At 41.3% G+C, this 22,003-nt stretch overlaps 1 protein-coding gene across 1 annotated transcript in view; it reads left to right on the top strand.

Annotated features, from left to right (window-relative positions):
• The window catches only part of LOC117498323 (kelch-like protein 29), a 205,540-nt gene that overhangs the window by 119,648 nt on the left and 63,889 nt on the right, over window positions 1–22,003 (top strand). Inside the window, 2 exon segments of the mRNA XM_034150343.1 lie at window positions 13,013–13,151; window positions 20,180–20,376. Of these exon segments, the coding sequence (XP_034006234.1) occupies window positions 13,013–13,151; window positions 20,180–20,376 (336 nt within the window).

The raw sequence follows: 22,003 nt of genomic DNA, 5'->3' as shown, positions 1-22,003 counted from the left end.
GAGAAATGCATTATCAATGAGGCCGAGGGTAAACACAGCAGATGTTACCAGGAAGTTAGTCAATAGCGGATGTTTCTCTGTAATGAGAAGGCATAATTGCAACAAGAAGTGAACTCGTATCCAAAACAGCAGCAGATGTGGCACAACCTCTCAGCAACTAATCTAAAAGAAGTTCAGCAGTATTAGCTCGATAATGTTCACGGTGTGTTCACTTAGATGTGTGTCAGACTTTTTCCTTACCCAGAAACTTTTAAATGGGTTTGATAATGCAGGCAAGGCATCTAATAAATACTAATGACAGGACAAGACATTAGCAGGAATGCCCCCCTTCTACAACTCATTATTCCACAGAGTTAGCAACTGGTTTAGCATGTGGAGATATAATTGTTATGTGACATAGACAAATGATAATGGCATGAATTGCAATCAAGATATCTTTGTAGGCTATAGTGGTTTACTCTGTAAGCTTGATAAACATAAAGCCTCCCTTAGCAGTAAGATAGTATACAATGAGAGGCCAAACAGTAATATGCCATTGCCCTATTAAGTTCACAGAATGGGCTTTGTTGCTAGAGGCGACGACTATCATTATTTGACTAAAGTAGTCTTCCTACCCATTGTTCCCACCTATCTCCAATACAAACATTGTTTTGTTATAAAATGCAGCTTGCTGAAGTGCAGGTTTGAAAACAGTATTATATATGAGAGTTAAACCTAGATTTCAACTTTACAAGGACACAAAAGCCATACAAGCATTGGAGCATACTGGACACAATCAGCATGGTTGCATTGGCCTAATAGATAGTTTTTATCCCTGGAGAAAGATGGAGAAATAGAAAAACAAATGGAATATAGAATAGGAGGAGGAATGAAAGAAAGAAAGAAGGGAGAGTGGGGAGAAAGAAATGTGAGGAAATGCTAAGATTATTCGCCTGACTCCACTGTAGGCTCGGGGAGCTCATCTCAGGTGTGCAGTCTGCTGAGAAGACCATGCACCTAACCCCACCACCAACCTTTCTGCCTGGGCTCTGATGACTTTCACAAAGTTACCCAGTAAACACACATTGTCTTCAGGGGGATATGTGACATTTATCTCAAGCTGCACAGGTGACATGGGAGTTTTTATTTATTTTAGTTTTTCTGTTTGTAGCAGCGTCCCCCTGCTGTTTAAGGTCAACTGAGGCAAGTATCAACCATGGGCAACGCCTATAAGAAATGTTCACAGACCAAAACTCATAAACACAGTGGAGGTGTTAGCATCAGCGGTGCATATCTACTTTCTCTCACACAGCCACTGGCATCAGAGCTCGACCACCAGCATGTCTGCTTCCTAAATGTGAAGGGTAGACTAAAGCCTGGCACAGCTGAGGGTGTTAGTTCCAGGCAGCAGTCGGAGGCAGCCGAGGAGAAAAGTAACCTTAGACTTTTAATTAGTACTCATGTGGAGTTTGCATTTTGTTTTATGTTTGGTTTATTTGCACTTTAAATACTCTGAAAGGTAAAAAAACACTTCACAGCTATCCTTAGAGAAGCTCACACATCATTTCCATAGAGTATTTACAACATTTAAAGGGCATGTGTGCTTTGTATTTACCAAATGGCAACCCTACTAGTTGCCTTTTAAAGAGTAAACTGGAACTTTTTGTTGTATATTTGTCTGACTGTCATGTCAGCTGAGATTTTGACGGCAATATAACCCACAGAGGTGGCCCAGCCTCATTTCATCATGCACAACAACAGTGACATGGGTCTGTGTCATTTGTCCTTCTCACAAATCTTTGATCAACCAAAACATTCATCGTCAGATTCCACTTCCAAGTTGAAAAGGTCACCTTACTGGAATGATTATTCACGTACAGTACTTTTTTTTTAACGACTATGTTGAGGCCTTGAGGTACTGAGCTTTTTTGTAACGTGTTGATAGAGGGAAATATTCACATTTTGAATTGGAATTTCAAAGGTCAGATTAGGGTTATATTGAAATATTTAATTACTACATTTCAAACTTCTCAACCAACGTGCATTACCGAGAAATTATAATATTTGTAATACCTCTTTTATCACTGTCTCAGCTCTTTACAACATCAACTGAGTAAATGTAAACTATGTTGGAAAAGAATGCCAACTGACTGCATAAATATGAACTTGAGTTTGGTTTTGCAGGAGAGTTTTTAAAAGACAACTAGACTGTTGTGAGTTTATTCTCCTGCTGCCTGGGGTTAAGAAAGTTCCAGTCAAGTGAAAACTCAGACTTCTGGTGATGAAATGCCAGAATGGACAGGCTACCTGACCGAGGGCCCGGAGACAAGTTTGATATTTGTTGCAGTCGAGATGGTTTAAGGTCTGATCTTATTTTTATTGTGTGCTCGGAACAGTAGCAATCCAGTACAACAGAGTATCAACCATTTGCTTGTACTGAGCAGCTCTCGGTTCTGCACGTGTGACGCAGTCTTAGTTTTGGACACAGCTGGGCGCTCTGAAAACACTTGAATGCTCTGAAAACACTTGAATGCTCATTCCACCCTCTCAAGGTGAATACAAATGAAACAGAGTTGGCACAGATGTTCTCTAAAAGGTTGCATTCACAAGACCTGCGTCCAGATGATTAATTTCACTCAATCAACCTTGTTTTTCCTCCGTGCTTTATAATGTGTGCTGGGCAGAACACTGGCCCTTGCAGTCATTTATAAGAAATAGTAACTTAGCAATTTAATTAAAAGCGAAGATTGAGAAGCGTTGTACACCCACTCATTTCTAATCAAATCCCCCTCCAAGCATACAGTATGTTATCTACACCAGCCAGCAACATTATTAGGATTATTCTCTCATGACATTGTCTTGCCTAAAGTTCTGCGAGTGCATGTTTGTGCAACGTGCTTAATTGTGTGTAGTTACATTTGCATGTGTGTTTCAGTTCTGCATATGCATGGCTGTATGTGCGTCTCTGCATCAGTGGGTTTTTGCACAATGACAATGTCCTCTGTTGTTGGGTGAAAGAATAACTCAACCCCGAGCTGAGTTTGACAATGCTGTCCTCCATAATGCTCCAGCACAATGTTTGCTAATCTGTGACGCAGCCCGGTCCGCTTTCCCATATTTTCCTGTGGCATATTGTTAAAAAACACTAAAAGCTGTACTGGCATGTTGCCACTTGACAGTAGTCAGACAGGAGCATTGTGACTGTGAAGTCAATCCAAAAACTCAATGCTTAAGCTGAGCCTGCGTATTAAAAAAGTGGATTTTTTTAAGCATTCAGGCCTACTGTATATTCCCTTAAGCATTTTATCTCTGTTCCCAAAAGCAGTTCTTATTATAAATGCACATTAATTGTATTTTCTTTCAATAGACAAAAATGTATTGGCTAAATAATAAATACCACAGTATAATAATAATAATAATAAATTCTATTTATATAGCGCTTTTCTAAGACCCAAAGACAGTATGGACAGAAATTGTTATTTATTTGTTGATCACTGAGGTTATCAACTAATTTAGGTTAGGTCCATTGTTTTATTTGGAACTATTATTAGTACCCACCAAGCAATTTGCACAACTACAAAAACACAAGTTATAAAGGAAACATAAATGATTGAATGAGAGACAGTTGCTATGCAAAAATGAGGCCAGCCCCTCTCATAAATCTGAATAATTGTCTGTTTGCCTCACACCATTCAGACGGGATGTTCAGTTGCTATACATTGTAAGACATCTTAATTAAATTAATTAAATGATATGCCTGCACATACTCCTTTGGGTTTTGTGTGGAATAGACTGTAATTTTGCGATTGGCTGTAATCAACTAGCATTGCTTTCAGTCAACCAATCGGAGCTACCGTCTCAGTGGCAGACAGCAACTGCCACGTACGCAGCGTCCACACGGCAGCGTGCGTTGAAGCTTGCCGGTGGGCGTGTCTGAAACTCGACCAAATCACATGAATCTCCCGCCCCGGACACACAAGCACGTGGTTTGATTGGCTAGAGCTTGTACTGGCATATTATTTGATTGGCTGACGCTTCCGTCGAAGCTTAAAAAGTTGAACATTGCTCAACTTTTGAAGCGAGCAAAGCGAAGCGACGGAACCACAATGCAGTTCGGCAAAGCGTGACGTCACCCCATTCAAATTGAATGGGCAGAAGCGTTGAAGCTTCAACGCACGCCGCCATGTGGACGGGCCGTTATGGTCGAGCAGTTAATTGAACTAATACATTTTTAATTATTACTTAATTCAGTGTTCTACACATCTCATTAGTATTTCTTTCTGCCCCGCTGCCCTTTACTTTGTGAACTGTGTTGTAATGCTGAGCTAACACTGACAGACTGAAATGTGGATACATTTGTGACAACATCAACCTAGCAAACTAACATGAAGCTGCCTTCAGGATGATGTCCCAAACATTACTATGTTGAGTTCAGGTTGCATGAATCAGATGAGCGAACGGGTAAATATGTCAGAACATTTTTAGATTCTTGGTGATGGCCAGGTTACTAATGTGACATTTATGTGACGCAGAGCAGGAACATTTGAAGCATCTATTGGTCATTTTTGAGCTGTTGAAATTCTCTGTTTCTGACAGGAGCACTAAATAAGCTGAATTCATCAGCTCATTTAGTGCTCCTGTCAATAAGGACTTTCTCTTACAATTCAAGGTGAAATTAACATAATTTCAAGTACATCAAGCTTCATCCACTCTAAAATAAAAGTCTAAGCTTGTGGCCGTGGACCTCCTTCTTTGTGAAGCTGTCATCATCTGTAGAGAAAAGTGGAAAATATTGGATGTCTCACGACAGACTTGGGTTAAGATGTCAGCTTCTTAGACAAAACAGGTGGCGGGCACTTAGCCGCTTTCCACTTGTAAAAAGAGTTAAATAGCGTTTCCAGTCTGGCGTCTCTGAATGCTTGAACGGGTGTTTCATTTCAGCGACGTATGATGGAAAATATATATGTATGTTAATGTAATGGGTCAGGATTTTCACATTAGTACATTGGTACCATATTGATTTTCACATTTCGAGCAGGTTTAAAAACAGCCAGGGAGGCGTGCTGCACCAGTAATGACGTGTCAGAAGTCTATAAATGGACCACACACACGCACACAAAAAGAAAATGGGTTTCTAGAAATATAAATCTATACACATCTCAATCATGTGACATTCATAGCATTGAAGTCCAAGTCATTAAACCTATTGTACTTTTGTATTCCCTTTTTAAGTCTTCATCTGACCTGACTGGGTGACAGGCATCGACATAACCATTATTACCTCGGAGCCGTCTATTTAATACTTGCTTTCAACAAAAACATGGTTTCTAGCCGTGTAATAATACAGACTTTGGAGTGCCTCTGATTCTCTTGGAACATGAGGGGAGAAAAAGCATAATGACTTAATGTTGGTTATTATATTATAGTTTCAAATATTTCACCTGGAATAAACGCCACGCTTCTCCTTGGAATTATTTGTATTAAACAGCATGTCCCAGTTATTCCTGTGGTACAGATATTCCTGTGGTATAGACTTGCTATACATTAGGCAAACAGAAGACATAGATAGGCTTTATTCTTTTTCTTTTATTATGGCCTTTTTCCAGGCGATATAGGAGTATTACTTTAATTGTAACAAAGGCACAATGAGCTAAATCTTAAGGACAGAAAGGCATGATTATATTAATATCATATTATATAGAACATATTATTCTGACAGTTAATCCCTGTAATAATAATGCTTTTTTAGAAATGAATGTTTACTGATCAATTGTAAGTGGTATCAGAAGATTTAAAATGTGAACAGACCACAGCAGTAAAAACACACTGTACACTGAAATAACGGTGCAGTCAATCTTTTTGTACTTCCTATGAGAAGTGTCTTAAAATAGCTCAGAGGGGATTCTGTGAACTGTAATGTCATAACTGCAGCACTGCATGTACATTTCAACCTCCTGTGAACTGTAACCAGCCAGAGGTGTAACCCACCGTGTGCTTACAGTACATATTTCTATTTCGTGTATCCAGAAGACAGTCATAGGAAAGTCTTTCCATTTCTCGACACATTTAAAGTCTGCAGCATTTGATTTGTCCAGACTTGATTAAAACCTGAGAGAGGATGACCGCTTGTCACCCCCTGTCCCTTCTGCCTGTTTTAATGAGGAAGTCACCGCAGACTTTCTCCTCTCCTCTCTACACACAAACACAAAGAACAAGAGAGAACCGCATGACATCCTGTCGCACTGTTCCAGCGGCCAAAGGATGCTCCCATGGCTCTCCTCTGAGCCTGTACTTGCATTTGCCTCCACTTTGTTCTACTTGTGCCAATAGTTTCCTCTCGAGCGTGTGTGTGCATACACGTCTGACCCGTGGACCAGAGGGTGTATTTAGAGTTTGGAGTGTGCGGTAAACAACTGTGCTTTCTACCACTCCAGGTCTTTTCTTGCATGTCTATTGGAGGAGGCAACAAAGGCCCACACGGCGTCCTTGAGGGGCACGAGTCCCTGACTCTCCCTTTCTCCTTTGTCTTTTATGTCATCCCCCAGCTCAGCCCAGGTTGACAGCAGTGCTGAGGCTCAAGTAGCTCAGCTCAGCAGATTGGAGAAATAAAGCGTCCTCATCATTGACTATTCTCTTGAGCTGCATAGTGCCAGAGCTCACTTACAGACTCAAATCAGGACAGATACACATTTAAAGGGTCTCGAGGATTTCTGATGCCTTGCATGAGCTGATTTCTGGGAGTAGGCACAGAAACGTCTCCATGACCGAATATGGTGGATATTGGGAAAGGTATGTTTTAGAGACTGTTTAGAATTACTGTACGCCTAGACCTGAGCTAAATTAGGTAGCACATGAGATCTGTTGTCTTTTATCTGCGTAAAGAATCCTTTTTTCAGAAGTGTGCATCTAGATGGGTGGCCTGATAATGTTCATGACATTTTGTACCTTAAAGTTCGACATTTAGCCACCATGGCTTTTTGAAATGATCTGACCAGTGTTTAAGATGATGGTGTTTAAACGAATGGCTTTGGGAAAGTGGTTACCTTCTCGCTTTGTTTTGTCTAACAAATAGGACGTGTGCTGCGTCCCTTGCTAGATTATTGTGTGAACACAAAACAAATATTTCAAATAGAAATACATTTTAAGATGAATACAAAAAATGTGAACGTTCAAATACAAGTAAAAGTAATAGTATGGTGATGAAAAAGGCATTAACCATCACCCGAGCATTACAGGTAATTACAAATATTAAATTAATTATTTTGATTTAAATATTGAATACATTTACACAAAGGGTTGTTATGCAGGCAGCAGAGAACTTGTCAATGATTTTCCAAAGATCTTTAGAATTTTACATCCATTTAATGTTTATATTTCCTGAAAGAAATTAAATGTCCAAACCTTTCCTTATGTAAAACAAAATGGTATTAACAATGTGGACATTTTGATTGATTTTGTTTATTTCAAGCTATTTTATTGTTTATCTTTAAGCAGGCCTAATGAGCACATCAAGAGAGCGGACATTAATTATTTGTTTTTAAATCTTTGTTAGCAAGGAATTGTTTGATGAAAAAATATTCAACCACTTATATAGAGTAGTACAAAAAAATATACAAACACTAAGGTATACGTGTGGTATTAAGGTGTAATTATTTTTCGAAGAAATGTAGCGAAATATGGACACTCGGACATGAACATTTTATTAAATAGAAATCCAATTTCTTAGTATTTTCCATAACTTTGCGTTTGTTATTGTTATTATAATTTTTAAATAATGTAATTAAAATAATAAAAAAATATCAATTCACAATATTTAACATTTTCCATAATACCTGCTCCTATGTAATTATGAAAACAGGATTGCATAAGTGGCCTTTTTATACTGACTAAATAAATACTAGTTTTATATTAAGTTTGGCATTACATAAAAGCCACAAGGAGCCCATTTTATTCATATATATATATATCATTTATATCTGTTTTATTGCAATTTTGCGCTATTAGCAAGCTACTGTACCTCACAAAATCCTTCAGGAATTGTTTTCACTCCTTTAAGTTGTTTTAAACTGTGGTGAAGGGATCTTATGACCTGATTTAAAAAATGCCCTAGCTGCACAGGGAAAGAGAAATCAAAAATATCAGTCAGGAGTCAGTCAAGGCATTCTTAAGAATTCTTGGCATCAGAGCTGAAATTGAGCCTTTTGGGCTTGTTATACTTTGGACCTGAGGTTGCAGAATAGAGAGATTTAGTTATCCAACAACTTGTGCTGATAGTGAACTTCTGACCATCTCTCCGCCTGCAGAATGCTTCGTGTGGGTGTATTTAATGGCTGCAGTCAGAAACTGAGAAACCATTTAAAGTGTTTGTCTTATCAAAGTCAGCAGGGGAGAGCAGCTTTTTCCACATATCCATCCGTCTGCTACTCGGATCATCTCTACATCTTTTTGGATTCTGAGATAAACACTGAACAGTGAAGCCATAATAATATCAGATCATTAATTCAATCTAATTCTGTATGCACCACTTCCTATGGGGAATATCCCTCCTGAAAGACATTGTATATTCTTTATTATGGGGTTTCGTTTTTTCTGTGAAAATGTTTTGCTTGGAAAGATTTCTTTTGTTCGCATTCACTATGAATAATGCTCTTGGCCTGCTCTACTTATTCTGTTGCAAGTTCCTCCCTGACATAGAATTTCTCTGTGTCCCTGTGTATCTAAATACTGATGTGCAGGGACATAGAATTTCTCTGTGTCCCTGTGTATCTAAATACTGATGTGCAGGGAAGCCTCATTTGATCAGACTCCCTCAGGTCAATCTGTGTCAGTCCTGCAACAGTGCTGCTTCTGCTGATTTCTAAGTTAAAGTAGGCCTATTTTGCAAAATGCAACCCAAATTAATAACGAGTAATTGGAAGTAACTTTTCGTAAAAGTGAAATTTGCTTTTCTTTAGCTAACAAATGTCAGTTTAACAAACAGTTTGAGTTAAATGTTACATATGTTTTCAACGGTTTATTTATTTGTGTCCTGCTGTGATTTTTTTATTGGCATTGTCAATCATTCATTTTTGTCATTTTAATCATGTTGTAAATAAATATCATGAGATAAACACACTTAGAATAATATAAAGTATATCTAATTCATATTTATATTTAAGTTGTAATGCTTTTTTTTAAAAGCATCTAATGCTAAAACATGATAATTAAAGACACTTAAATTAAAATAAATTAAAAATGGTGATAGTTTGATTATTTGAATTCATTGACATCATTTGAAGTTGATTTTTATTTTTCATAGAATGTAACACATTTCTTGAAAATATGAATAATAGAAAACGCTTTATGGCTTTTTCGTGTATTTTTGCTATGCAGATAACAAGTCATTTATTTTCATTATCATATGCGTTGTGGAAGAAGATCCTGCTTTATATCAGTTAAAAATGGTCTCCTCCAAGCTACAAAAAAGCATTATGGCAGAGTTGTATATTGAATTATTGATCAGCTAGCATAGTTTTTTCTGGGTAATTAAGCTGTGAGTGTTGGTGGGAATTGATTGTTGAAAGTTTAAAAGAGAACAAGAAGGTCAGGATGAACACATCAGCACCCTTTCTGCTGCGCAACATAGAATAGCATCCAGTCGGATAAATATGTAGACTCCGTTTACTTGTGCTGTAGAGAAGATTGATCAGAAAACAAGAATTAGAAGAGAAATTATTATCTGGATTGCAAAATTGAGGTTTTTAGCTTAATTCACTATACACGGTACTTCACAGGGTGGCATATCGTCTTTTGAGTTACAACCTTTGCCTTTAAATCCTCCTTGTACTTGCTCTGATGCAATTAAACAAATATTGTTGAACCTTTTCCTAATTTTTTTTTTTTTTTTATATCATAACAATAATAACAGTTTTGACTATAGTTTTATATTTTAGAAACCATTGAAGAGATATTCTCAGCAAAGGAAAAATGAAATTCAAAGCGGGTCCATTGTAACAAAGGCACGGAACAGTTCACTGTGTTTAGCTTTAAAATAGATATGTCTATACATTTTGCCCTTGACTTGTTCACATATAGACACAGCAGCTCTGGCAAGTTTGCAAGTAAAAAAATACGTAAAATAATAGAAGATTATAAAGATTGTATCTCAAAGGTAATATTTTATATCAACACAAAATGGTGGTTAACAGTAACACACATGTAAAACCCTAAAATGGCTTTTATCCGTTCAGCAACCAATGGTTTGCCGCATCTCCCTTTTCCAGCAGCCTATCAAAGCTCAGCGGGCTACTTGCCACACCTAACAGTAGGAGAAGCATGGTGTGTGCTGATTGGTAACTGGAAATAGCGCCCTGGGACCCCATTGGCCACGGTGCTCAGATGTTTGACAGTAGAGTTACTAGGCTGAGCAGCAGAGTTGGCACTGGTTTCAAACCCCCTATGCAGTGTGTCAACCAATCATAAAGGGCCACAGTGGGGCATTATAATAATAGTGAACGGCTTAGGGGCAGGAAACTACCATTGCACATTTCATCACTGTTTTCAGTCCACAACAATACTCCCAAATTCCTGTCTAAATCCCATGAAACAGACCTTACCAGTATTTTATCGGTCTGTTGCAGAACTTGGCGGTCCTCAAGAGATTTTTTCTTCACTAGTATTGAGACGTTTGGTGTTTCAAAGTCGCTGGGGTCCCATTGAACATGGCTGTGCCTCCCCACACTCCGTGCCGAACCCGAAAATGGGGACGTCATGTGCAGTTTCATGGTCCCCGGGGTTGATGAGTTGTTCTAGGGCGCTCACCGACACACCCCCTAAGAAGCCATAATTAGCTTTTCCATCAGGCATTCAGGTCGGCCTTCACGGCTCCGAGGGAGGCGGCCATTGTTTGCTGACAAGTGGAGGTCCCTTGTCTCCCCCTCTCACTTTTTCTATTCTCGGGGCAAATGGATGGTATGCGGTGTGGCTGATTGGAGGTGAGAGCCATATCGGTCGCTGGAGATTCACTAATGCAAACTCAAAACTACTGTGTATTCACTATTCACAGTCCATGGCCACATAGTAATCAGATAACTGGCCAACTGACAAGCAGCAGTGGAGTGGAATGTGGAGAGCGGAGAGAGATGGATGAAAGACAAGCCAAATGCCCAGCTCTGTTTGCCTGTGTGTGTCTCACTCTCACATTGCAGCCATGCATCCAGCCAAACTATAGCAGTACATATTGCCCAAAATTGCCTCTATTATTTTTCTCCCCATTTGGTATTCAGCATGTTTAATAACCAGGTCATTGCTTTCTGGCCATTAATTCCTCCGTGCGATAACTCTGAAGGATGCACCACTCAGAGAAAAGGCTTTTACCAAAGCGCGCTTCTGAATTGCACCTTATTTGTCGTGTGTCTTTATACTGTATAATTTTAGCTACCGAATTAATTCAGAGCTGAGCCTCCAGTGTCGGGTGAATGGAAGGAGCTAAATGAGTGCATATTCCAGAAAAATAGAGGGGCAAGTGTCATTCCAGGTTAATTAAATCGCTGCTTTGAGTCTGGCATGAACACAGACCTCTTTCAGGATGATAAAGACAAGGTTCTTTCTTTCAGCTCGGGTGTTGCCGATATCATCACAAGTCCGATCAGTTTTCTACATTTAATGACTATACCGCTGTGTAAATCACATATCGCTGCCCACACATGCACATCTTACTTGTTACACGTAACTGACAACAAATGAGTCTGCTTTGCTATGCTAAAGCAAGAACTGTGAAGGTAGTGTCAAGTTTTGAGAAAAATAAATCTGCTGATGAAAAAAGGATTTGCCACCTTTCTTACAGTACCTTAGTCATTATGCCTCTCATACCGCGGCGGGTGTTTCTCTCTCCCCAGCATGAAATATGTGCCTTTTATTCAACGCAGACTACGCTTTGTGCCAAATGAATGTTTACTATACCTCCCAGCCTGCAGTCTCTGTTAACCCTAGGAGCGTATGGAGGCTGGCTCACTCGCTGTGTTCCGCACCATCAAGTCTGTCGCTTATTAGTTGAATCTCTAGTGCTTTCTTTTAGTGGAATTCTCTATATCAGATTAACAAAGCTGCACTGTTGGTTATCCCTTTCTAAGGCCATGGAATAAGTTGCTAGTCTCCCGCTGATTTTCACTCTCAGCATCCCCTCATGGTTCCTCATTAAGACTCTGAGAAACAAGCGCCCCCTCCCCCCGACCCAACGCTACAGTAAGGCCAGGCCTAACATGATGCGACTACACCACATAAAAAAGACTCTGCGTGTTCGTTGGCCTTCGACAGCACATCGGTTTGCTCCGAGCATGTTTTCTCTGATTGCGCTCCGTCCCTGTTTTTTTTCCCTTTTCTTTTCAGAGAGTAACGCGAGGGCGGGTGCTGGGTATTTTTCTAAGAGAGCGAGAGGCGGGTGTTGGGATTTGGGGATAAGCAGTTGTTTTCTCATTGAGCGACATTTGAAGGTCAACTTTTCGCCGAGTAGGGCACTTGTGAGAAGCCAAATAATTTTATTTCGGTATGAATAATGCATTGACAGTGTCTCTGTTTTCAGCCCACATTTCCTTTAGGCGCTTTTTAATCTCATTCAGCTTCCCTTCATTGAAGTTCTAGTGCTGCAGTGTAAAGTCAAATACAGCTAAACAAGTGTCTTTTCTCACAATAATCCTAGTATTTATCTCATTCCAAGTTCAATGTTATCCACTGGGTATTGCAAATTCCTCTAAAGAGTATAGAATATGAGAGCTAACTATTTCCTTTTTTTGCATGCGCCCTTTTCTGCTACATTTTTACATCTCATTATGCCTTTTCTCAAGTGTTCAATTTAATCTGTTCATGTAACTTCTTCTCTATCATGTGAATACATTGTTTCTTAAGAGTGGCCAGCAATATTGTGTTCTACAATCTGCACTTTTCCACATTTTGTTCTGTTTCTCCGTTGTCATGCTATTTGCTCATGTTTGTATGGAACCGATACAATTTCTAAACCCAAATGTGGCGTTGTCTGTTTCTTTTTCTTGTTCTACAGAGATGTTGAAGGAGTTGAACCAACAGCGCAGAGCGAAAGAGTTTACAGACCTGAAAATTATTGTTGAAGGCAAAGAGTTTGAAGTCCACCAAAATGTTCTAGCTTCCTGCAGCTTGTATTTCAAGGACCTGGTGAAAAGGTTTGCCTTCGCTTTCCCTCCCACCAGCTGTTGATCCAATCTGTTCTTTTCATAGGGCGCATTTGTGTCGCTTTTTCTTTTTTTCCCCTTCCCCTCTCTCTCTTGCAGGTGTGTGAAGACTTTGGTTCCTAACACAGGGCCAGCAGCCATTCCTTCCTCTTCCCGCTCAAATGAATGTATCTGAAAATTGAGAAAAAGGTCAACCCTCGTCATTACCTTTCCTCCCCATGTAGGGCAATTTAACCACATTTCCATTTTAATGAGCAGTGAAAATGTTCCATGACTGGGGATGTTTTGAAACTCACCAAAGGGCCAAAACAAAAGAATCATGCATTTTACACTTTGGGTGGTAATTTTCCAAAGCCACACTGTCTTTTGTGGGCAGAGGGATTTTTGTCTCCCTAGCTACCACACAGCTACCTTTATTTTTCTGTCGTTAATTCTTGAGTTTTTGCTGCAAAAAAAGCCTTTTCATATTCGTAAGTCTAATAAAAAATAGACGTTTCAAAGTTAACAACAAAGGACAAAACATAAGCACATCTGAGACAGCTTACTGAACCACCACTTTCACAGGTTAACACCATCCTTCACTAATGTATTCATTTGAAGTGGATCTAAGTATTCCCCTAGTATTCTGCCCTTCAGACTCCATATGTGTTGTCTTTATGGGTTGTTTTTGTTTCCGCTGGTGTGTGTGTGTGTGTGTGTGTGTGTGGTGTGTGTGTGTGTGTGTGTGTGTGTGTGTGTGTGTGTGTGTGTGTGTGTGTGTGTGTGTGTGTGTGTGTGTGTGTGTGTGTGTGTGTGTGTGTGTGTGTGTGTGTGTGTGTGTGTGTGTGTGGTGTGTGTGTGTGTGTGTGTGTGTGTGTGTAGTGTGTGAGTGTGTGTGTGTGTGTGTGTGTGTGTGTGTGTGTGTGTGTGTTGTGTGTGTGTGTGTGTGTGTGTGTGGTGTGTGTGTGTGTGTGTGTGTGTGTGTGTGTGTGTGTGTGTGTGTGTGTGTGTGTGTGTGTGTGTGTGTGTGTGTGTGTGTGTGTGTGTGTGTCCGACCTTGTTAGTGTCCCCAGATGTGTGTGAAGTCTGAGAGCGCAACTATGTCTTTTTTCATTTGCCTTGTTTTCCTGGTTGGGAATACCGTAATTCCCTGATGTCCTCATCCTTACTTCAAATCCTTGCAGGTGTTTTCGGCTTGATTGAAAGTTGTTTTGCCGCCTTGGTGTAGTTTGTTTGTTCTTGCTTGCATGACTAGGGATGAAGCATCGAGCGAAGACAAAGACAAACAGAAAAGACACACACAGTCGCTAGAGGGAAGCCGGAATGCCTTAGGGGAGTTTGCCCCGCAGCCTCTTTGCCTCCACTGCGAGCTCATCATAGAGCTGAGAGCTGCTTATCAGCCGGCGCGGCCTCCTCACTCACCAGCGATACACTTGTTTCCCCCTGAATGGGAATGGAGTGAGGTAGACCAGAGAGAGAACAGAGGTAGAAAAGCCACGTCTGTACTAGGGCCACTCATCTCCATGATAGCTACACTCGTTCACACACCATGAATAAAAAAGAGACAATCTTATTTTAACCTTGACAATAGCATAGAAGCTTCCTGAGGGACTGAAGTGACTTTGGAGAGAACTGAAGCCCCCATGCTGGTCAGCCTGTCTATCAGATTGTCTCCTCTGCTCCTCTTATCCATGACGAAGCCAAATCATTTATGCATAAGACGGTGGCTCCTGGAAGACACCGGGGCTCCCAAAGGAGCGACTGAATTTACATCAAGCTCGTCCTTATGCCTGCTGCTGCTGCCTAAATTAACAGATTTCTCTTGTTTAATTTGACAGTTTAATGCCGCAAATTCCCATTAATTGGCTAATTAATAGTAAAAACTACTCTGATATATTGTCATTACACTGTCATTTTTTACCAGATAATGTCTAAAATAGAGATCTTCTCATTTGACTGGAGAATATCTAATGAACTTGTCCCGCTAATTGTTTATTTTGTAAGACGTCTTTGGTTTGATGTAGTGAAGTCCGGATCATTAGCATTATGCTAACACGACACCGTCAACTGTGGCTGCCGTTGATTCCTCAAGGCATGTGGCACCTTGACTTTATGGAAATTAGAGCTGTGTCAGAAGAGGACGGTGAAAAGTTGACAAGGGAAGGGTATCCAGGGAGCAAAAACAAATGAATAAAAGGGTAGAGCAGGCACAGATTATAGAGATGGAGAGAAGGGGCATTTGCGTTTGCAGCCAGTCAGAATGTAGCAGGCTCGGTCAGAGAGGAGCACAGAGAGCCCAAGGCCTGTCCGTCATTGAGTTACAGCCTCCCATGTGCAGCTCGGGTCACTGTCTCAGTGCAACTGCAATTATGCTGAGGCAACACGTGGCCTGCTCGCTACTGTCCACATCTTTATGAGGTCAAATAAGAGAGAGCGAGGTACTTAATCTCCCTAGATGCCCTGCTCCCCACCCATCTCATTCAGGAGGCATTCACTGCCTTTCAGACCCCTGTCAGCTCACTATAAACCACCTCGCTGTGTGTGTGTGTGTGTGTGCAGTATGTGCTTGAAATTTAGGAAAATGTGTGTGTGTGTGTGTGTGTGTGTGTGTGTGTGTGTGTGTGTGTGTGTGTGTGTGTGTGTGTGTGTGTGTGTGTGTGTGTGTGTGTGTGTGTGTGTGTGTGTGTGTGTGTGTGTGTGTGTGTGTGTGTGTGTGTGTGTGTGTGTGTGTGTGTGTGTGTGTGTGTGTGTGTGTGTGTGTGTGTGTGTGTGTGTGTGTGTGTGTGTGTGTGTGTGTGTGTGGCATTCAAGGACGTAATTCTTGTGTTATCCAGGCAGGCTGCCATTACTTGGAGAGAAAGAAGATACTGGAGGGTGAGGGAGTTCACATCACACTTATATTTCTTGGCGTACACACACACCCACAAACCAAGCCAATGGCTCGTTTAGGAAATTAAAGGCTTGATAAGCAAAGACCTAGAATGTTGCGATGCAAAGTAATTGCGAAAATATTGCTTGAGAAATGTTGAGTATTCTTTTAGGGTGATATTCCTTTGACTCCAAATTCTCAACAAAATGAGATTTTTCCATTTTGCTCTACTCATCTGCATAAAGAGTTAAGGCCCACCTTACAGTAGGTGTTCATTCAACATGCCATCTTACCCCACGATAGTTGAAGGATGTAATGCTGCTTCAGAATGTGCGCGCACGTCTGCCCTCGCCCCCCAACCAAAAACCTATTACCCTACACTTTTAAGGGCCGATGCACGGTGCAGGGAGACAGATCATCTCCGGTAATTCCATTTTATACCCCTCAGGATTTTCCAATGAGTGTGCTCTGCAGGCATTTAATTTATGGCCACTGCATCTCCTGCACCACTGTAATGTAAAAAGCTCCAGAGTCTTTGAGCAGCCCTGACACATGGAACCGTGCCATTTGTTTCTCTCCCCCGTCTGTCGACCCATGAGGGCTCTATGCTTGCGAGTCAGAGAGTGTTATGACCATGAGATGGGTAGAGAGCTGTGTTAAAGCCCATTAGAGTGTCGGCCCTGTTTGAACATTGCAGCTGAGCCCTGAGTGCACTGTTCAGCCCTCTGCTGCTCCATTCAGCCTGAGGGGGAGCCAGGACACTGGAATATTCCCCTTAAATTTCAATTAGCAACAATGTATTTAAAGAGATAGCCCACTCATTTCAAGCCATATAGACAGACCGGGCGATTCTTTGTCCAAGTGAGGAGATAAATAAACCAAAATGCTGTTACATCATTCTGTACAACAGAGGTGAATCCACTCATTAGTGCAATAATGTTCACTGCATTGAACAATGACAATGGCAGTGTTATCTAACCAGTAACAATGAGCCTCATGCAAGAACATGTTGGCGTTTTCATATATCTCGTACCTTTTGTGATCAGAAGTCTGACTCACAAAACTCTAAACTGTAAATTGCTGTTTTGCTCGTTCGTAGGTGCGCTTCTTTGAGATTTGATCATTAGCATGTTCCGACTTTCATTCACAAAGATGTTACCCAAGAGTAACAATAAGAATTTCACATCCTGCTGTCAGAAATCAGCAGATAACAAATTAGGCACTGTCAGATTAAAAAACATCGAGACAGATTTCAACAGCGTATCATCAGAAATAATTGTCAGGCCCCGATTTGCTGAACTGAATAATAATTTTGCACTTTTTAACTTTTTGGATTTTGGTGACTTCAAAAATACATATTCCAATCATCAAAGCATCATAAATCATTGTAAATTATACTCTAAGGAAGAAAGACATCGTCTTTCGCTGACTCTTTTGAAAGAACGGATTACTTTAGGATTTCATTTGAAAAAAAAAAATTCAAATTAGGAGAGCAGTTGTGAATTTGACAAGTGCTCTTAGTTGTTTGTATGTTCGTATACTTGTTTTGCGAGAGGATCAATGTCTGGATAATTCAAAGAATACCTTATCCATTTCCCACACGGACAGAGGTTTAGGCTTTCAAACTCCCCACCTGTCCTTTTTGTCCTTCAGAGCACAAACAGCTCGTTCCAAATATAAACACCGTGTCCTCAATACCACAAAGCAAACCATAAATCCCAACACTGATAAAGCTACAGCATTATTGTTTATTTTTATAATTTATTCCTGATTTATGTTGTGACAGAGCATGTAAATACAAGCCATTTTTAGCTCAGACGGTGTAGGCTTTGCATTTGAATAAGCTCCTATCTGAAACGTATCTTGGCAGCGTATGTACTTCCACAGAATAGATGGTCTTGTAGGGAAAAGCTAAATGTATTCCCTGTAAAGTGTATTTTTTTGGGAGTGTGTGTGTGTGTGTGTGTGTGTGTGTGTGTGTGTGTGTGTGTGTGTGTGTGTGTGTGTGTGTGTGTGTGTGTGTGTGTGTGTGTGTGTGTGTGTGTGTGTGTGTGTGTGTGTGTGTGTGTGTGTGTGTGTGTGTGTGTGTGTGTGTGTGTGTGTGTGTGTGTGTGTGTGTGTGTGTGTGTGTGTCCCCCTCCTCCCTCTCCGCCTTTGCTCACCACCGTTTTGACAGTCTCTGCTGGGCTTAAGACTTCCTCTTGAATAAGTGGTGCATTTTTCACAAACAAATGTCTTTGCCTGAGTGTGCCCATCTTTTTCCCCCCTCCTCGCCCTATCTCTCCGCCTCTGTCTCTCCTGTCCTCCCTGCCGCCCGCTTTCACGATTTAAATTCAAGTCTGCAATCAGACGCAGCATAAATATCCACCTCTTTTAAGAAGCTCTGGGAAAGTCATTTCCATAACATAAGTGCTCAGACAAAACAAACTGCCACTCGAGCTGGTTCCTATTGCACTAATTGAGCAGGTTGATGAGCATGCTCTTCTTTTATTTTTAGCTCTGCCCCCCCCCTCTTTTCTTCCCCACCTCCCTCCATCACTTTAACCCTGAACGACCCCTTCCCTTCTTTCTGTCTTACCACCTGCCCCCACTGCAGGGCTTTGAGCGGAAAAAGGGCAATAACACTATGTGGCTTTTTGCTTTGCAGGAGGAAAATGAGTAACTACTTTGGTTTTTCCAGCCAATGTCCATCCAGAGACAAATGCCATTGTCTTTTTCATTTTATTTTTGGATGTCCTTCTCCCCTCTCACCTCCTGAGTACGCTTTAAATGACGACTAATGTCTCAGTTCATACACTACAGGCTACTGATGATTATTGCAGCGGGGACAAAGGCTTTGTTTAGGTGTGATGGTGGATTTTTTTTCGGGGGTGGGCAGGGATATCTCTTATTTAAAAGACCAAGGCACAGTCATGGAACAACCCAAACCCTCCCTCGGAAGGATGGCTGCTGGCTCCCTGTGGAAGAACCGTCTCGCCCTGCCTCCCTCCCTTTTACTTCCTTCTCATCGCCCCCCCACCCCCAAACTGTCTTCTCTCATCTTCACTATAACCATTTCCTCTACCTGTCTCATCTTGTTTGTTTTGCTGTCTGTGTCCCACTAAAAGCTGACTGTTTGTCATGATTCCTAGTCCGACAAACTGGCTCCAACAGAAAAGGAAAAAAGACAAACACACACACACACATACACACAGAAACAGGCCATGACTGACACAAGCAAACAGCCTCCATCCATCTTAATGTAGGCTACTTTTCATATTGTTGATGCCCGTAGCCGCAGGAGGAGAGACGTAGTAGTGGGGGAATTCGTTCTGCCGGGCTTTGATTCCATTTATTTTGCCCTTGAGTGGATTATTGTTTCACATGGGACATTAGACATGGGTGGTGAGGTGTTATTCGACGCTCTCATACCTCTCTGGGGGGATCCTGCATGTGAACTAATCTCTGCCATTTGATCCCGGTGAAGTCACAACGTGGCTGAAATCCTCCTCGCACATCTCAGGCTCTGCATTACGCAGGGATATCATATTCTATTTAATTTGCTCATCCAAGCCCTCCCTGGCGCCTCTTACACCACGTCAGTAGGAGTGGATACTCTGCTCCTGATACCCAGCACGCACACGGCAGCAGTGTAAGCTCACAAACAGCGAGAGGGCCCAGCGCCACATGCTTTAACCAACATACCTTACATCCTGTCTTATGTCCCTGTACGAACTGTGCCGTCACTTTCTTTCTCTCTGTTTCCCGTCTAATAGCTCATAATGTACCCTGCCATGTATGCATGTCCACCACTTCAAAACTATGCATACATGAAAACCCACATGTGATAAGCATGCCTGTTGAAACCAAGCAATAACTTTTGTTTGCCTAATCTTTGTTCAGAGAGTTAATTTTGTTTCAGATGCAGCAATATAGTTGCAAATCTGCTAGCCCCCATAGAAACATAGAAACCATCCAAAGTTCTGTTTCTGTCCCTTTTCTCAATTTACGTTATCTTATCGTGTAATGATTCTCTTATTTTTTTCTTCCCACTCTTGTACTGGCCCAGGTGTGTTTTGGTTGTTGTATGTAGCATATCTTTGTCCCTATCCCCATTTTTGTTGTATCTCCCTTTGCCTTTTCTCTAAGAATATCCCTAACTCTGCTCTCTCCACCATAATTGCTTGATCAGGTCATCGGGGGAGACGAGGAGCGGGGAGACTCTAGAGCTGACCATGAGCAACATCAGCGCCGACGTGCTGGAGCTGCTGCTGGAGTTCGTGTACACCGGTTCGCTGGTCATCGACTCTGCCAACGCCAAGACGCTGCTTGAGGCTGCCAACAAGTTCCAGTTCAACACCTTCTGTAAAGTCTGTGTCTCCTTCCTAGGTAGGAACAGCTCAGTGTGTGTTTGATGCTGATATCAAGTGTGCAAGCTTATAACATGATCAGATATTCCGACGCGACCTTTCCTGGTACATGCAGTAACTAACGCCTTGTGTATTTTCATCCGTTGTCATACTTCATCACTATGCACAACCTTACAGAGTGCCGTCTTATGCAGAAGCTAAATGTCCTCCCTGACTCCGGCACGTCACGCTCCTGTTTGTCATGTTTCCAAAGGCCGCAGTCGTGCGAGAATTCAGCCCGCTAACGCTCTCAGTTGAGCACGGTGCCTCTGATCTCCTCCCAGTGGGCAAGACCAAGCACAGGGGCAGATTTTATAAAAAGGTCAGGGAACAATTGTCACTTAAATGTCAAATCCTCTGGCCTGAACCACGAGAGAATCGAAAAATAGCAAAAGAGATTGATACCTAGACAAGGTATGGAAAGTGGAGCAAAACAGAGAAGGGGCTTTCAGGAGCCCAAGGGGTCACATGAAGCACAAATGGCATGTTCCAGATTTTAGAGGGTAACCAACCAAAGAGGCGACCAAAAAAGGCTACAAATGTCAGGCTTTGCATTTCCACTTTACGAATTGTTTTGAATGTCGGTAACACAAGGGAAGTGCATGTTAGCAAAAAGGTCAACGGCAGGAAAAGAAAGAAAAAGAGAACCAGCAGCCGTCATTATTGATTTGTTTCTCTCAATTTGGGCGAGAAAAAAGGGGGGTCGGGGGTGAAAACAGGGAAACCATTTGTACACTGCATTGCCAGTGAGATGTCAATTCATTCTTCCTCGACAAGATTCATGACATTTCAGCACGTTACGAGGGGAGCAAATACAGGCGAGAGCGTGTGTCCTTGAGCGAAGAGAAATTGATACTGTGTCAGATATTATTGAAGTTTGTAACAAATACACCGAGGAGAAATAGCATCTCCTCGACCTACTTATAACACTTTGACTTTTATTCACAGAACTTCCGAAAATAAAAACAAAGTCACTTATTGTTTGCCTATACTACTCTGGAGAAATCCTGCCTGTTTTATAATCCGAAAATGTTAAAGAAAACATGCCCTAAATTTCAACTCTTTCAAATGTATTGGCATGAGTGTGCGAGCGTGTGCAGTGAAATAAGTCTTTGCTGAAATGACATAACAGAGAGACATTTAAAAACAGTCTATTTTTGTTTAGTCCCTACCCCCCTAGTTGATGAACCGTGAAGCCATCTTTTATTTGGTCTTTGGTTTGGCTGGTGTTAAGCTTTGATTTAGCAGATGTTAGATGACCTTCATGGGCTGATGTTTGTTTATGAAAGACTCTCAGTCTGACTTCAATGATAAGGCCTGGCATGGCTTCCCTTTTGATGGCTATTATTTAATCAGGCCTCTTTCATTGGCCGCTGACCCAGTTCATCCACATGTTTGCCTGTGTGTGTGCACTACACGGCCAACACATTCCCCTCTCTTGTGATAAATGGCGATGTGTGTAAAAAAAACTCAAATTACCAACACACCACCTTCAATCCCGCACCCTCACAAGAGACTGCAGAAGGTAGTGTTAACCTTCTCCCGTTAGCCTTCCTTTAAGGCTACTTTCATATATCCCCAGCTCTGTGTGTGTGTGTAATAGTAGA

The sequence above is a fragment of the Trematomus bernacchii genome, unplaced genomic scaffold (assembly GCF_902827165.1).
Source record: "Trematomus bernacchii unplaced genomic scaffold, fTreBer1.1, whole genome shotgun sequence".
In the NCBI taxonomy this organism is placed as follows: domain Eukaryota; kingdom Metazoa; phylum Chordata; class Actinopteri; order Perciformes; family Nototheniidae; genus Trematomus; species Trematomus bernacchii.
This window is presented reverse-complemented; position numbering and strand designations above follow the sequence as displayed.